General features: G+C 38.6%; 2 protein-coding genes across 2 annotated transcripts; both read left to right on the top strand.

The window, feature by feature from the left end:
- Positions 1 to 661: 661 nt before the first annotated feature.
- Positions 662 to 7,530, top strand: LOC131326677 (pentatricopeptide repeat-containing protein At5g09450, mitochondrial). The gene is made up of 3 exons (XM_058359534.1): positions 662 to 813; positions 908 to 1,178; positions 6,389 to 7,530. The coding sequence occupies exons 1-3, from the start codon at positions 779 to 781 to the stop codon at positions 7,286 to 7,288; spliced, it is 1,206 nt and encodes a 401-aa protein (XP_058215517.1). The 5' UTR covers positions 662 to 778; the 3' UTR covers positions 7,289 to 7,530.
- Positions 7,531 to 9,865: 2,335 nt separating this feature from the next.
- LOC131326495 (uncharacterized) lies at positions 9,866 to 15,870 on the top strand. Its single transcript, XM_058359289.1, has 3 exons — positions 9,866 to 10,444; positions 11,609 to 12,297; positions 15,355 to 15,870. The coding sequence occupies exons 1-3, from the start codon at positions 10,054 to 10,056 to the stop codon at positions 15,754 to 15,756; spliced, it is 1,482 nt and encodes a 493-aa protein (XP_058215272.1). The 5' UTR covers positions 9,866 to 10,053; the 3' UTR covers positions 15,757 to 15,870.
- Positions 15,871 to 17,400: the final 1,530 nt, after the last annotated feature.

The raw sequence follows: 17,400 nt of genomic DNA, 5'->3' as shown, positions 1-17,400 counted from the left end.
TAAGGGCACAACCCTGATCTACATGGTGGGGACCACCTCTAGAATCTGGTACGAGCACACTGATTATGTTGTACAGAGATAAGTGTCAATCTATGACCACCAGGGGAAGGTTGCTAGGCCAATGCAACGAGGATGTTGCATCATAAGGTAGAGAGGTTGTGAGAACCTACCCCTTGGGCACTTGTCCCACATTGAGAAAGTCTAAGAAGTGAATATGGTATATTAGTGATTCCGATTAGCTACTGTATAACCCGAGGTTAACCTTTAGAGCTCTGTGTTTAGGCTAAGGGTTAAGCAGGTCAGTTAGGACAGGACGTTATAGGGTTTTCTTTAAATATAGGACCTTTCCTCTTGGACTTTCTAAGAACCTCTCTCTATACACTTTTAACAGTGTTGACCATTGTATTCTGCATACTGTATCATCATCCAAAGCACACATGACTTATTGAAACATCTCGGCACAACAGTCTAATTTTTTGAAATATTACCAATTTTTTACATGTCACAATGGTCCAAAAGGGACTAGCAATTTAGGATGGTGGGATTTATCTACACATTTCTGTAGTTACAATTTTATTCGAGGAATAGAGAATTGGTCTGAAGATGTTCTTATGTGAAAGAAAATTTGTGTCAAGCCTTGAACTTGAGTAGGGTCTTTCAAAAAAAAAACTTAGAGTAGGGGGGAATTGTGTAAATTACCTCACCTTCTTTCTAATTGCATACTACCCCTTTAACCCCGAACTGACGAAACAGAACCAGGTGTAGATTCGAAGCTTCAATGGCGGCTCGCTCGATCTTCCACTTTCTCACTCGGTACCTCTCTCTCTCTCTCTCTCTCTCTCTCTCTCTCTCTCTCACACACACACACTGGTTACTGAAAGTAACTCTTTTTTTCCGTAAATTGCAGAGGCCAAAGAACTCGCTTCAGATCCCTCTCCTCGTCGAGCGAAATTATTGTCGAGGTATCTCATGTTCCTATAGAGGAAGAAAAAGACGGTGGAAATGGAGAAGCCGATGATGACCTAAAGAGCAGAATATTCAGGCTCAGACTCCCCAAGCGCAGCGCCACAAACGTCCTCCAGAAATGGGCCTCCGAAGGCCGCGAAATTACCGTCTCTGACCTCCGACACATCTCCAGAGAACTCCGGAATTCTCGACACTTCAAGCACGCTCTTGAGGTCTATTTCGTATTTCAATTGCTGCCAAATGCTATTCCTTTTAGCTCAATTGTTCACGTATAGGTTATTTTAGTGCTGTTGGGATGCTTAGAAAATTAAGGGAACTGAAGTGAAAGTCTATTTGTCTTTGATTCTCTCCGAAATGTTGGTCAGAGTTTAACCCTTGAGGTCAGCTCAAGTGGTTTGGATAAGGGGGAGGTTGGAGGTTCGAGCTCAGCTTCAACCCCAGTTGGAATCTAATTTACTAACCTACAAACATCCTATGTGCGGAAAAAGAGGGATTGTCAATCAGGAAAAATTGGCGTCTTTGTTTTGAGTTATATGTGGTGTTGGGTTGTGATTCTAATCTTGGACCTCGCCTGAGCCTCTGGTTCGAAGAATGGGTTAGCCTACCTCCGTCGCCTCAACCTGCACATGCAACACCCGCCGTTAGTATCTAAACGGGCCGAATCGAGCGGCAAGGCAATCCGATGGTTAAGTGGTTGCAAGTGGAGAAGAAAGCGCTGAGTGTTTAGGGTTAGAGAGAACGGCATACCCCTTTGGGTTGATCTTCATCCCTTATATAGAGCTCCAAGACATGCTCCCCAAGTAAACGCGTGACCAGCACACTCGGTTACCGCATTTGCTGACGTCAAGACTGACGTATTAGATGAGGCAGTTATTGCTCACATGTATGAGCTGTCATTCACTTTGTGCTCGTGCAGTAACTGCGTCAGCTGACGTAAGATGTGAAGTATGAACCGGGCTGTTAGGTGCAAATGGGTGAGCTGGCACCTGGGAGTTGCCCGAGCCTCAACGGCTGAACCTGATAAGATGCCATCTCCAAGGTACATAGTCTGACTTAGCTATTCGTCCAATTATCCGGTCTGCGATGAGGCTGAATCCTGTATGCCGAACATGCAGGCTCGGTCTGTAGTTCAGTTGGACCAGTGGTTTGAGTTTGTGGGCCCAACCTGTCTGTTGAGCAACCTGACCAAACCGTTTTATTGGGCCCACTACATGTTGCTCATTCCTCTAGATTTTAGTTTTGTGTTTAATTATGATGTAGGTGATTTAAGGTTAGTGGTTTAATTTCTAGGAGGAAAAAATTGTGCTAGGGTTGGAATTTGAATGTGCCTAGTGAGGTGCATTGTTAAAATTTGATGAGGTTATAGACTTTTAATCAGAAAGGAAGAATATAGAAAGTAAAAAGTATCATACCATCTCTAGCCCATTCCTCAATCTTTAGTTCAGTAAAGTTAAAATTTTGAGCAAAAGCTTTGGTTGATATGAAGCATTCCAACGGGTAATTTCAATTTAAGCATAATTTTGTGGAAAAGTTTTCTACCATGTTATACTTTGAACATGGATCGTCTGGTACAAGGAACGGAAACAGAAATGTTGTATACTAGACGCCTTAAAATATGGCACTGTAGAGGTAAACATCTAGTATAGGATAATGTGCTATGTCTCTATGTGTTAGAATGAATCACCTTTCTAGAAGCATTTTGACAAAATTTCTTTACATTGCCACCTATGAAGCACAGATACTCTATTTTGGCCTCCGTGTCGTATCCGATGCATTTTTTTAAAGTACCCTGCTTTTAGAGCAAGTACATCAATAAATAGGTAAAATTGCTATCAAAAATCTTCAAACAGTAGTTTTACCTATTCACTTTACACTACAAGCTGCAACAATCCAGATTTTTTACCTATCCCTTGATTATAATATTATTAGGTTATTGGTAGGAGATGTACATAAAGTAAAAAGAACCAATGAGAGAAGAGAGAGAAAGTGCATGGGGATGACAAAAAGAATAAAGTATAGAAAACCTAGTGAATAGTTCTTCGGCACTTTTAACTAAGAACTAAGAACTGTAGCAAAATGATTTTTACCTTGGCATATACAGAGCCTGCTGTAGGGGTGTTTTTGTGTGTTTGGTTCTCTAAAATACCTAAAATGCACATTTGACTACTCTGATGTACTTGCTCTTAGAATTATTTTTTGGTATCCCAATACGTTTTGGATACGCGCGAATACGTGTTAGATACGCCCGGATACGTTTTTGATATGCGCGAGCGTAAACATGTTATTACTTAAAATATATTAGTTAAAATTGCAATTAGGACTATATTTTTCTTTTTCCCCCACCAATCGACACCAGAAACACACCGACGATATTCTCTCTATCGTCTTTCATCTCTCGACAACCTTGTAAGTATCTCTCGTCTCTCTCTCTCTCCAACCTTGTATATACATGTGTGTGTGTGTGTGTGTGTATATATATATATATATATCCCTTTGTTATAAGGACTACCTTATTTTAATAAAATGCGGACCTCCATTTTCCGATCAAATTTTGATGATCCGAGCCGCTCAATGTGTTCAGAACGTGATTTTCAGGGTACCCGCGAGAAATCAGCAAAAAAAAAGACCGGGAAGGGCTTCATCCGAGCAGTTTTTGTTTGTTTTTTATCTAACGGTTCAAATAAAAACTGCTCAAATCAAGCCCTTCCCGGTCATTTTTTTTGCCAATTTCTCCCGGGTACCCTTAAAATCACGTTCTGATCACATTGAGCGGCTCGGATCATCGATATCAGATCGGGAAAGGCGAGAAATGGGAGGTCCGCATATAAGGTCCTTATTTTAAAGTCCTTACTTGAAGATTTCTATATATATATATAGTCCGCTTCTCCTAAGGACCACCTTAACTTAATAAAATAAGGACCTCCCTTTTCCGATAGAATTTCGATGATCCAAGCCGCTCAATGTGTTCAGAACGTAATTTTAAGGGTACCCGCGAGAAATCAGCAAAAAAAAAATAACCGGAAAGGCTTCATCCGAGCAGTTTTAGTTTAGTTTTGATCGAACGGTTCAAATAAAAACTGCTTGGATGAAGCCCTTCCCGGTCATTTTTTTTGTTGATTCCTCGCTGGTACTCTTAAAGTCACGTTCTGAACATATTGAGCGACTCGGATCATTGTATTTGAAACGGGAAATGGGAGAAATGGAGAGGTCCTTATTTTAACTTCAATAAGGACCTCCTCATTTGAAAATGACTGTATAGATATAACTATATATATATAACTATATAGAGTTAGGTTCCGGTGAGGGTTTAATAAAATGAGGGACTTCCCTTCCCGATTGAATTTCGATGATCCGAGCCGCTCAAAGTGATCAGAATGTGATTTTAAGGGTCCCCGTGAGAAATCAGCAAAAAAAATGACCGGGAAGGGCTTCATTCGAGCGGTTTTCATTGAACGGTTCAAAAAAAACTACTCGGATGACGCCCTTCCCGGTCATTTTTTTTGCTGATTTCTCGCGAGGACCCTTAAAATTGCGTTCTGCACACATTGAACGGTTCGGATTTTCAAATTTTGATCGGGAAATGAAAGTCCATCCCTTACTTGAAAATTCCTCTAACTATATATATATATATAACTATATGTAAATATATCTCTCGGCATATGAAATGGTGAACTTGTGTAATGGAAAATTTTAATCATTAATGGAATTTTAGGAATTAAAAATTATATATAGTATATTTTTTATTTACTTTTATATTCAACATATCCCCCAACGTATTGTATCCTTCTTTTTGGAAAAAAACACGTATCAGCGTATCGGTATCGTATCGTATCCCGTATCTGTGCTTCTTAGATTTCCACTATTGGAGCTCTATCTTTTGCTTCATTACATTTTATCTTTATTCATTAGGAAAATTATTAAGGAAATAAAGAGAAAAAACTTCAGGATCGTTTTTTTTTTCCCCTTTCTTTTAATACCATTTTGGTGCACAAGTGTGCCATTTTCGGAATGTGCGTACCAATATGTAGTTCGTTGGGGTATTAGCAAAATATGGTATTCAGTAATGGCAGTGTTTAATACTTTAATTTGAAATTTGTAAATAGACTCCAATAGAAAACAGAACCATGGAGTTAGTGAAGTAATGATGATTTAAGTTTAAGCAAGGTAGTGGAGAGGGATTTGGGGTTTTGATTGTTTTTATCTCAGTCTGAGAAAAGAATGGGGTAAGGGCTGAAGATGCCCTTCTGATTGTATTTATCATGACTAGTTTTAACTACTCACCGCAGAGAGAAGGGATCTCTAAAGGAAAAGTAGAGGAATAAGTTAGGCTAACTTGAAGAATTGCAAGTACATGCAAGCATGACCAACTAGTTTTCTTTAAAGGTCCAATTCGACATATGCTTGTTTCTGGAGTTCAGTTTATTTTGTTTTTATCCAGCGCTATAGCCCAATGTTGGCTTTTATTGAAAGTTTTAGTAGCTAATTACTAGTTCGATTTGGTAGGATATAGGAAGGTTACTAATTCGAATATTGGTTGGATACTTGGATAGGAAACCCAGAAAACTTACCTGGACTTGGAAAAATTGCAAACATACCTTCTGAAGCCTTAATCCTGGACACATGTTTTTTTTTTAATTATTGTTTTAAATGAATTTCTGTGATTGAGAGGATTGCCTTTTCGTCTCCTATCTTCCATCCAACTTGCTTGGGCAGAAAGACATGTGGTTTTGTCCTCCGACCTATCACTTCTCTTATTTGTTTTCCTCTGTAAACCACCTTCTTGGAAACAATCAAAACCTTTCTTTCGTTTGAGTAAAATCCTGTATGCTGGGTTGATTCCTTGAGCAATATATCTGGAAATGCCTGTTGATTTCTCATTAATGCAGTTTCAGACTCTACCTGGGCACTCCAAAATAACCGTTTCTCGAACATCTTACCGTTTGCCCATGAACCTTCTGTGGACTTCTTATACCGTTATTCACTTGACCCTTCTATTTGAACAGAATAATAGGGATTTGTTTTATTCCTTCTGCCAAAAGCAATTTGGAAGGCGAAGGCATGTTAACATAGCATCATTCGGGCCAATTGAGTTAACTTCTTATTCTGATAGATGTTCGAATTTAAGTTTGAATGTGATATATTCTGAAATGCCATTGCAATCTCAAGAAACCTTTTTCAATGATTTATTTATGCTCGAATGTTACAACTGTTGGAAGAGCACGAGTAAGATTGTTGGGACGAGCTCTACTCAGGTTGCGGAGTTGGCTTTAAATGAATTGCTTAACAGTGCTGCATTTCATTCTTTGCAATCAAATGAAGCATATGCTTTGGAACAAAGTTCTCCTTCATTTTCCCCTCTTATTTCATGTCTATTTTTTGTACTAGTAGCAGATACTGTTTTGTAACTAGGTTGGGTTGTCAGATATCAGAATGGATGGTAAGTCATGAAGAGTTTGAGGTATCAGACTCCGACTATGCAGTCCGCATTGACTTGATGACGAAAGTGTTCGGTATTGACGCTGCCGAGCGATACTTTGAAGGTCTCCCTCTCACTGCAAAAACTAGTGAAACCTACACCGCTCTGCTTCACTCTTATGCTGCTGCAAAACTTATTGAAAAGGCTGAGGCACTTTATGAGAGAGCAAAAGAAGCAAATCTTTCTTTGAGTGCCCTCACTTACAATGAGATGATGACCTTGTACATGTCAGTTGGGCAAGTGGAGAAGGTTCCTTCTGTTATCAAAGAACTCAAATCCCGAAAGGTTGCCCCAGATTTGTTCACTTATAATCTGTGGATAAGTTCATGTGCCGCAACAATGGACATCGATGGAGTCAAAAGTATTCTTGCTGAAATAATTCGTGACTTTGCCTCTAATGAAGGTTGGGTGAGGTATGCCAACTTAGTGAACATTTATATTACTTCGGGTCACCTTGTGAATTTGGACCCAAACTGTCTTGTTGAAAGTGAAAAGGGTATCATTACACAAAGAGAGTGGATAACTTATGACTTCCTTATTATATTGTATGCTGGCTTGGGGAATAAAGAGAAACTTGATAAGGTCTGGAAATCCTTGAGGATGACGAAACAGAAAATGACAAGTAGGAATTATTTGTGTGTTCTTTCATCGTATCTCATGCTAGGGCAGTTGAGGGAGGCAGGAGAAGTTATTGACCAATGGATACAATCTGCTGCAGCAGATTTTGATGTCTCTACGTGTGACAGGCTTTTGAAAGCATTTAAAGATGCCGGGTTGGTGGAAACAGGCGAAACTCTTCGCATGCTTCTGATTGAGAAGGGCTGCACTACTAACATAGATGAGTAAAAGCAAGAGGCAGGCCTGAGTTTCGGATGACTCGAGGACAATGCACCGGAGAGCAATTTTTTGGAATTTTGTACACTTGGGAGAGAAAATAAGGATGCTTGCAATGTTTGTGCATCTGAAAGGATTAACATGGTGAAGTATTCAAACAATAGCAGCTTGGAATCTGTTCTTTGCTTCTCATATTCGTGGCCCTGGATCTAAATTTTGGAACTCAAGTAATTTGATTGTTTTCCTTCTTTTTCTCCCCCCTGTTTTCCATTTGACGTATTGCTCTGCTTCTTTCAACAGCTAAAAAAATGCTGTTACTTGTTGTCTAGAAGATCTAGCTCTTCCTCAGTTCCTCTTCGCTCTTTTGTTTTAGAAATTATGCAGCGATATTTATGTTCAGAAAAAAAGAAAGAAAGAAGATGAATAGAATACCTCACTTGAATGAGGTTGTTTACATGCTGATATGCTTACAAGTGATATTCACTCGTTACATTTCTCTATTCATTTCTTTAGGCATCACAGTTAATCTTCACATCTTTCTTTTTGAAACTGTTCCGAATTGTGTAGTGATTGTGATAAATAAACCATGGGAGGTTATTTTATTTGGAACTACCGGAGTTTGTTGTAAGTAGGAGCCTTTGTGTGTCGACTATTAACATGAAATAGAAATCTCCATTCTATTAGTCGTCGATGAAGGACCCACATGGAGAAACCCTGCCCAAATGGGCAGTGGAAGGTAAGAAAAAGACCGTCCTCGTCCTTGCCATAAGGATCGAAAATATATGGGCACATGGTAACCCTTCTTCTTGTGCTGAAAGCCTGAAAAGAAAACACCTTTTCGAAAGGATTATGTTCCTGGGGAAAAAGAAGAGCAAAGTTTAACAAAAGAATCTAGGAACACAAATTTGGACGCAATGTGTTCGGAGTCGTTTGATGTATGTAGGCATATATATATCGAACAGTTTTGAACAAATTAGTTTTCTAAAAATGTTCTCCGAGCAATGTTCTAAAAATGTGCTCCTAGCATTTCTCAGTTTTGAGTTGTTAGAATTTCGTATTTGGACTCATCTTTTTTTTTTTGAACCGCAACTCATCTTTTGGCTGGCATGTACAACTTGTTTGGTTGAGGTTTTTTCGGAAGTTATTTTCTGACAATTATTTCAAAAAATTAACTTTCCCCTAAAAATAAATAAGCTGTAAAAACATTCTTTTTTTTTCTTCAAAAAATACTTTTAAGTCCCCCCTTTTTTTTTTGGCACAACTTGTTCGGAACTATTCACAAAACTACAAAAAAAAATTCCTTTTAGTTATGAATGTTGTGCCGGAGAGTATTCATTTATGGAAACTTTTGAATGAAAAGTAGAAGATTGGATCGAGTACTTACATATATTCAATCGGATATAATTTTTTATGGGGCCACATACAGTGATGTACGCCCGTATGTACAACTATAAGTCGATACCAATAATACCTCTCTTTTATTGATATGGCCACAGAATTTTTCAACGAACAAAATAATCCCATATATACACGGTGAAAGTTTCACACACTCTCTCTCAATCAATACTCGTGGTCCAAAATAGCAACAGATATTTTAAGGAGATCCTTCGTTAAAACATTAGTAGTGGGTACTCTCGCCTCTCGGAGAACTGTTGCATGGTATGAGTCCTAGGTAGGTATGTTTGGCACAATCCAAATTCCAAACAACTATCTCCGTCCCATAATATTTGTCCGGTACGCAAGATGAGAACATAAAAATAATAAAAAATTTGCAAGAAAAATTCAATAATTTTCAACAATTCATTAGATATCGATGAGTTTTTTTAATTTATGAAAAAAGTTTGAATTTCTTTTTTGAAAAAATCCATTATTTTTGAATATCCGTTTCGCAAGCCGAATAAACATTTTGGAACAGACGGAGTAACCTGTAAAGTTCTTTCTAGATGGGCTTTCTCTTGAAATGGCAAAATAAACCATGTGATCTGTGATTTGTTTTAAGGGTTATGCTCTTTAAATGACATGAACATCAATGCTTTTTCTTGTTCGACCCAATGATGCAAGTTAGCCTCATTGACCCAATCCTAAAGGTTTGCAAAGGTGTGGATCCTGCGCCACTACACAATTTGTTGACTGAAATCTTTATATGTATATAATTTATTTGTATTTAAAAAATAAAAGTGCTTAAGAAGGAAAAAAATGCAAACGTTGATGGCATACTAATGTTTTGCGATGAAAAAAGGCCCTATATTATTATGTGACGATGTTGAAGAAATACTTTCTCTTTCAGTAAGTATACACCCACCGCATCCCATGCGGTGACCGTCCACTGCATACGTCTAGTGGGGCCACTCCGGGCCCTACAAAAATACAAAAGAATATTTATAAATTTTAAAATATGATCTGTAAAAAATCAGTTTCTAATGTATATCGGTTATTTGTAGGAGCGAAACTGCTCACCTCACACGCCAAGTGGGGCCCAAAAAATACTTTCTTTTTAGTCACCAAAATACGGAGTAAGAAAGGAATTTGTTGATCTTTAATTGGAAGCTCATTACAAGGATTAAACGGACTCTAACGGGACGCAACCATCTTTAACTATGGGACTAACAACAAGAAGCATTCTCTGATAAACACACAAGATTAATCACTTGGAAGTCAGATCCCCTAATTTCCAAACTTTTTAAAAACCTCTCCCTGTAGCTTCCACCAACCGAAATCCATAACACCAAACACAAATCCTACCGGAGAGAGAGAGAGAAAGAGAGAGAGTGAGAGAGATGAAAACAAACACCATCTCCACCAAAACTAACCACCCTAAACACCACAACCACCGTCGTCCATGCACGCTGCGCCGCCCCTCAACTGTATTCCTCTGGGCATCCTTCGTCATCATCTTCTTCACCGCCCTCGTCGAAATCCAACTTCTCCAAACCCGACCCACTTCTTCTCCCTCCTCCCAACCTTTTTTTCCCCCTTCATGGGATTTGCTCAACAAATTACAAAACCTAAAAGCCGCATTCGCCACCTCCACTGCCACTTGCTCCGCCGCTGATGACAAACTGCGGCGAGCAGTCACGTTTCTGCCCTTGAAGGATCTCCGTTACGCCAAATCCGCGCAAGAGGGCCACACGTGGTTCATGAGCTCCCTGCATGACACACATGAACAAGGTAACCATGTATTTAAAACTTGTAGTAATGCTCCAATGTTCAAAATATCCAACCGAGTGTTTTGGTTTTTTTTTTTTTCCTTTGCCTCTACTCAAACTTATTTATTTTTTCGCCCTTTTGTAAATTTTCATTAAGTCTTTTTTTGAATTATTGATATTGATTTTATGGAGAAAAAAATTAAAACTTTGAATAACGAAAAATTAATCTACAAAGGTGGAGACACTTTGACCCAATTGTTTCAGTTAATGATAAGATTTCCCTTAGTGCTGCATTTCGTTTTCAAGTTTTTGTCTTTTGAAAGCCATTTTCTGAATTTGTATTATCATTGGATATGTCAATTATTACTAATTAAAATAGAAATCTATAATTAGGGGCCGTTCAGCTAAATAAGTCAAGTGGTTTTTTTTTTTTTTCCTTATTCAAATTTTTTTCGCATTTTTAGTTTTTCGTCAATCTTTTGGGAATTATTGTTTCGTCGTGACTAAAGGAATCTAAAAAGTAAAAAATTACGATCGAAACTTAATTTTTTTGAATAAAGACAAAAATAAGCCAATAAGCCAATTTTTGTCTTTATTTAAAAAAAATTGGATTTCGATCGTAATTTTTTATTTTTTAGATTCCTCTTGTCAAGAAGAGACAACAATCCCCAAAAAATTGACAAAAAACTAATAAATGCGAAAAAAATTTAAATAAGAACAAAAAAATAATACAATTGACTTATTTAGCCGAACGACCCCTTAGTGAAATGGCCACTAATTAATAAAGGAGACCTGCTATGGGTACACCATTTGGTGTACACCTCTTTCTATGGGATCCATTTAAGGGTCCCACACAAATGATCAGATCCGTTCAATATTTTTAAAACATTTTTTTAAGCGGTGGTGTAAAAATTCAGCTCCGTCAGATATCGGTAAAGACTTGATCGATTCTACGTCCAATTTCCTATCAGCAAATCAGGCGTAGAATCGATCAAGCATTTACCGATATCTAATGGAGTTGAATTTTTACAAGGACACTCAAAAAAATATTTTGAAAAAGTTGAGCGGCTCCGATCATTTGGACGAGATCTCTAAGTGGGTTCTATAGAAGACAGTGTACATTTGGTGTACACCAAATGGTGTACCCATAGCAATTTTGTTAATAAAGTATTTCCCACAAGTACAGGTGAGGTCGCATACCAACAATTCCCATCAGAGTCCTCAAACGGGAGGCTTCTGTGCATAAAGGGCCGCGACGTCCACGACGGCTCGTGGAACTCCTACGCCCTGGCGTGGCCGGAAACCCTCCCCTACAACGCCACCCTAATGAAAGGCCTAACTTTCATCTCCAACAACCACTACAACTACGACAACATATGGCATGGCTTGTCTTCACTGGTCCCCTTCGTTGCGTGGCACATCAAGAACGGTTGCTCCGTGGGCCCCACCAGGTGGGTTTTGTTCCACTGGGGCGAGCTCAGGGCCCAGATGGGCCTATGGGTCAAGACCTTGATGGAGGCCACTTTTACTGGGCCCCTCAATATTGAACGCTTTGATTTTGTCGGCGGTGGCGATGAGGCGGTTTGTTTCGAGAAGGCAGTGGTAATGAGGCACAATGAAGGCGGGATGTCGCGGCAGCGGAGGATGGAGGTTTTTGATTTGATCAGGTGTAAGGCTAGGGAGCATTGTAATGCGAGTTCGGTGGCTGAAGGTGGTGGTGGTGAGGGGATTGGGATGACTTTGTTTATGAGGACGGGAGCGAGGTCGTTTAGGAATGAGAGTGCGGTCGTGGGGATATTTGAGAAGGAGTGTAGGAAGGTGAAAGGGTGCCGGCTGATGGTGGCTCACTCAAATAACCTCACAGTTTGTGAACAGGTTAGTGCTCTTATTTTGATGAGAAAATAGTCATGGGTGGTAATTTGGACCCAATTTCATCGATCCGTCCTAACCCATATATTTATAACCTAACCTGTTCATATGTATAATAGGTTGATATTAGTTGAACCCATTTGAATTCATATTTACATGAAATCTACATTTATGGACAAAATTTAAAAAAAAAAAAAAACCAACTTTTGCCTACTAACTTAATAAAATTGGTACTTATTAAAAAACAATTCAAAATGGAATACTGAAATCTTAAAAAGAAAGGGAGGGAATATTACTTATGGACTATCATAGGGTAAATTATATTGGAGTCTTGTATACGAAGGATGCCAAGTGCCTCAATAATCGCTTTATTTTATATTTGAGTGGACTTTACACATTTTTTGATGGGAAGAAGAGTTTGGACACTAGCTAGGTGGTAATGTTCTTGGGCATGCATACTTATTAGCATAAAAATGGTAACACCAAAACATGCCTAATGGGCAGTATATGAAATATAAAGTTCATGGAGTACTAATCACTGACATGCATAATTATTATTCTTTTTTTCATCACACATTTATACTTTAACATATAAAAGGAAAACGTAAACAAAAATGTCCTAACATTTCAACGATACACCACACCTTTCTCATCCATTATAGAACTAGAGTATTAACCATCACTCATAAAAGCTTAAGCTATTAAAGAAAGAAAGAGGTAATTTTATTACTCATATTCTCAACATGCCCTCTCACGTATAGTCAAGCTTTTCTTTATGAACGGACTAAACAAACACATGCAATTTTTTTTTTATCACTAAGTAGGTGATGAGGTTCAAATACACACTCTATTGCCTGTTTTGATACTAAATTAGATTGTTAACCACTAATATAACTCATCTAACAGCTTACACTTTTAGTTATATTCTGAACAATTAGTACACTTTCCTCACCTTATGACTTTTTCTTTGTTTATTTTTCCCTTCACTTCGTTGATTTGTGAAGACCCTTTCATTCATCAAGAAAACATTTCAAATTCTTGATATATCACCTTTTTTTGAACGATGGAAGTGTGGGATTTTTTGGCTCGATGTGTTCTTTGTAAATCCTGCCCCGGCAGGATTCACGGCCACCCAAGCCATTTTCTAGCTCTTAGCTCTCTGAAAATCAGGCCCAGACAGACAACTCGCGTTTTGGCCAATTTTTGTTATATTCTGGACTTCCGAAAGATAGATTTTGGAGTTTTCTTATTGGTTTTGGACTCTATATGCAGAGGAAATATAATTTGGCAAAGGCCAAAGGATTCTGGCTTTAGGAAGCAATCTGTGGCTATAAATACAGTCTTCCTCTCTCATTAGAGTTAGGACTTCTTGAGTGAATCCCTCTAAGATACCCCTAGGGGATCTTGTCTATAGAACCTTAGGGTTCTTTGTTCGATCTTCATTAGCATTTGGTTGCACCTTATGTTAGGTTTTGTTGGCCGGCCTTCGGCCATCTAAAAGATCATCAGTTTCGGCAATTCCTTCAATCAAGGGGAAAAAAGAGAGTATCAAAGTACGTATTTCATGTTTGATCTCTTAATTTTTTGATGTTTTAAAGTTGAGGGGTTGGAGATGATACTAGATTGCCACCTGCATGGCTTGCTTCTTTTTTCCTATCGGCAAAAAAAAGATTTTATTTGTTAAATATGAGAAAGATATTTTATTGACTTCGATAATAAAACTAAACAATGAGTCCTCTATTTATACAGGATTGAGAAATTCTGTAGTACAAGGTGTGAAATTATGTAGTGCAAGGCATCCTGTAGGGTGCACATGAGCCATCGATCTTGATAGTGAATGGTTGAGATATGATTTTTTATTATCACCGGTTTACCGGTCATAAATGATTTTTAATTTGAACCGTTAATTGATGAGATCGACGATTATGTGTCGCCCTACACATGCACTACACAGCACCCCTGGATCCATTTATACAAGAGAGGGAGCCTATTACTGAAGAAAATCATACTAATTAACTATGAAAGAAAATCATCTGAATTACAATCAAATCACAATCTCAATATCAATATATTATTTATTATACCTATTTATTCTAACATCCCTCATCAAACTTAAGTAGGTCTACCAACTTGAGTTTGAAAAAGCCCAGAGAAACCAAAAGCAACCAAGCCAAGCCAAAATAAATCAAGAGCAAACAAGCCAAGCCAAAATAAATTAAGAGCAACCAAGCCAAGCCAAGAAACCACAAGCAGTCAGGAACCAGGAGCCAAGAGAAGCCACGAAGAGAAGTAGGAGAGACAGAAAGAAAAATAAGAGAAGACAGCAGGAGAAGCCAAGAAGCCAGAGTGAGTCGATTACATGTTACTAGAGTGCCCAGCAGACGGCAACGAAGTATAGGCCGCTCGCTGAGAGCGAAAATTCCACACGGCCTAGACCTTATAGCTCTGATACCATTTTTTTTTTAAAATGTTAGACTTGTCTCATTGCTCATTTAAGCCAATTTTTGTTAATATATTCTAGAAGTTACTCCACCTATTAACAATTGGTTTTAGGTTGGAACCCTTCAAGAAATTTAACATTATTTATCTTTGAAAACGATTACAAAGATTAAATGGATCTCGAGCGCACCAGCATACGCTACTCGAGAATCAAACCCGAAAGAAGGCAGGACGCCAACCAAAAAACACGACACTCCAAACGAAAACCGCATACTTGCTAAAACAATCCGAACACCCTGCATGGCTTGATTCTCACACGAAAACCTTTCCAGCTATAAGCACATTTGCCCACATTGCACATATTTCTCGCTCTTTTTCCTAGTCATCCTAAACAATTGGAAATTCATTTTATCATTTTTTACCTCTCGTCACTCATCATATTTGTTCAATGCATAAATAAAGCTCAGAAAGGGCACATGTATTGATCCCAGTATAAAGCAGCTATAGATCCATTTTCTGTGTGTCTTGGTTGGTTTTGTGAAAGTTTTTTTCTTTTTTTTGGTTTGGATCTAAAGTTTGCAGTATTGACCAACTTATGTAAAGCTAATTGACCAATTTACCCAGGTGAAGCTAATGAGTTCGACAGACATATTGATATCCCCCCATGGAGCTCAGTTAACCAACCTCTTCCTAATGGATAGAAACAGCAGTGTGATGGAGTTTTACCCCGAAGGGTGGCTAAAACACGCAGGAGTCGGCCAATTCATCTACCACTGGATGGCTGAATGGTCCGGTATGAACTACCAGGGTGCCTGGCGAGACCCTGATGTCAATCCCTGCCCGTATCCAGGCGACAATCGCCGCTGCATGAACATATACAAGAGTGGCCAAATTGGGTACAATGAGACTTCTTTTAGTGTGTGGGCTAGGTATGTGCTAAATGATGCGAAGCAGAGGAAACTGGATGCGGGGAAAGAAAAGAGCAGAGATCGATCTGAATATGCCGGTGGATGTGCATGTAGTTGAGCTGTTGGACTTGAGAAATACATCGAACAAATGCACAAAATAAAATGGTCTGCTCTAGTTGATTCATGCTCTACGAACCTTTCTATGCATTGTTTAATCCATTGCAATTTTTTGGTCTATTGTATTTGCTTTCTTTCATTTAAAGTAAGGAAATTGATATCCACACTCTCCATTTCTCCACCTATACTCTTTTTTTTTTTTTGTCTCTATTAAGGTGAAGTTACTAAAATGCCCCTATACTTTATAATCTACAATATTCAAGCAATGACATCTTACAGGGGCATCTAAAATGCAATAGCATCTAAAATGCCCCTGTACTTTTTTTTGTCTCTATTGTTAGTTGCTCAATAATTAGTGTGTGATTAGCGTTAGATGCTATCTCGCTGGACGATAAAGAAAAAAAAAGAAAGACACTACTATCTCGCTGTTGTTTTGGTTCAAAAATATTGCACAAAATTAAACTTGAATGTGTTGGAATTCCCACATACCACAACCGCTGGGATAAGTTTGACTATTGAACAAAGAAATATGACCTATGAAACTAAATAAGAGAATTTATTGAGTTAATTAAGGCTTGGACATTAGTTCTATAAGTTATGGGGGTGCCAAATGTATAAACTTTGTGCGATATCCAGTAGAGGGGCAAAACAGAGAGTTAATAATTGTTGTACCAATGTTCTTTTCCTACTTATTATTTGGTTTTTCGTTATAATAATACCATGATCGTACTTCACCAAGTGTTGCGGGAACAAATATTAATTCGGCTACGAATCTGAATTAATATAGATTTTTTCAAAGCTATTCGATGCACATGAACTCCAACTGTTACATGTGGAATCCCGATTATAAAAACATCTATGTCCGGTTTTGAATAAGATATGTGCCCAAATTATTTTCATTGGGGGAAGCCACCAACGAGGTTGAGACTGAGGACAGACATCCCAATGAAGTTTTTGGAGTGTATAAAGGACAGGGAAGACATCCCAAAGAGGTTTTCCAGTGTGTACAAAGGACAAGGATGTAGTAGTAGCTAAGCTATTGGACTTTAAAGGTGGCAATTCCATTCCCAACCCATATTTTTAAACCTGTTTAAATTCGCCTACTTATAACTTAATTTAATCCGTCCATATAAGTTGATATTAAAAGACCCATACTAGCCTTGTTTACCTGGGTTCAATATGGGTTGGTATCGGAAGACCCAGACTGGCCTTGATTTTAATCTACTCCTATCGGGCCCAAAATACGTTCTTTGACTTTAAGCTCGTCGCCGGTGCTGCCTCTCTCTCCCTGCTCTCCGCCACCCTCGTCACCGCCTCTCTCTCTCTCTCCCTCTCTCTCACGCACACAAACACACGTAACCGGTAACCGGCTTCTCGTCTGTTCCTTCTCCTCCTTTAACAGGAACAGCTCTCTCCCAACCTCCACTCCACTGCTTATTAGCTCAATCTCATTGACTTCTCTAGTAAAACACAACTTTTCAAGCTTCCATTTTATTAGAGAAAAAGTTTCATCTTCCTAATCTCGAGTTGAAATCGACAGAAATGTCACCATTGTTTCGGGGACTGAAGATTCATCTTCCCAATCTCGCCATTCAAAAAAAAACCCAGCCCATTTCGATTTGAGTTTCGGAGAGTGGGCTTCTTT

The sequence above is a fragment of the Rhododendron vialii genome, chromosome 5a (genome assembly GCF_030253575.1).
Source record: "Rhododendron vialii isolate Sample 1 chromosome 5a, ASM3025357v1".
Taxonomy (NCBI): domain Eukaryota; kingdom Viridiplantae; phylum Streptophyta; class Magnoliopsida; order Ericales; family Ericaceae; genus Rhododendron; species Rhododendron vialii.
Note: the sequence above shows the minus strand (reverse complement) of the source record. Positions and strands in the feature narration are given on the sequence as shown.

Coding starts and splice junctions, on each gene's coding strand:
- LOC131326677 (XM_058359534.1), top strand. CDS start 779: ATGGCGGCTCGCTCGATCTTCCACTTTCTCACTCG. Junction 814..907: donor ATCTTCCACTTTCTCACTCG/GTACCTCTCTCT, acceptor CGTAAATTGCAG/AGGCCAAAGAACTCGCTTCA. Junction 1,179..6,388: donor ACTTCAAGCACGCTCTTGAG/GTCTATTTCGTA, acceptor TTGGGTTGTCAG/ATATCAGAATGGATGGTAAG.
- LOC131326495 (XM_058359289.1), top strand. CDS start 10,054: ATGAAAACAAACACCATCTCCACCAAAACTAACCACCCTAAACACCAC. Junction 10,445..11,608: donor GCATGACACACATGAACAAG/GTAACCATGTAT, acceptor CCACAAGTACAG/GTGAGGTCGCATACCAACAA. Junction 12,298..15,354: donor ACCTCACAGTTTGTGAACAG/GTTAGTGCTCTT, acceptor CAATTTACCCAG/GTGAAGCTAATGAGTTCGAC.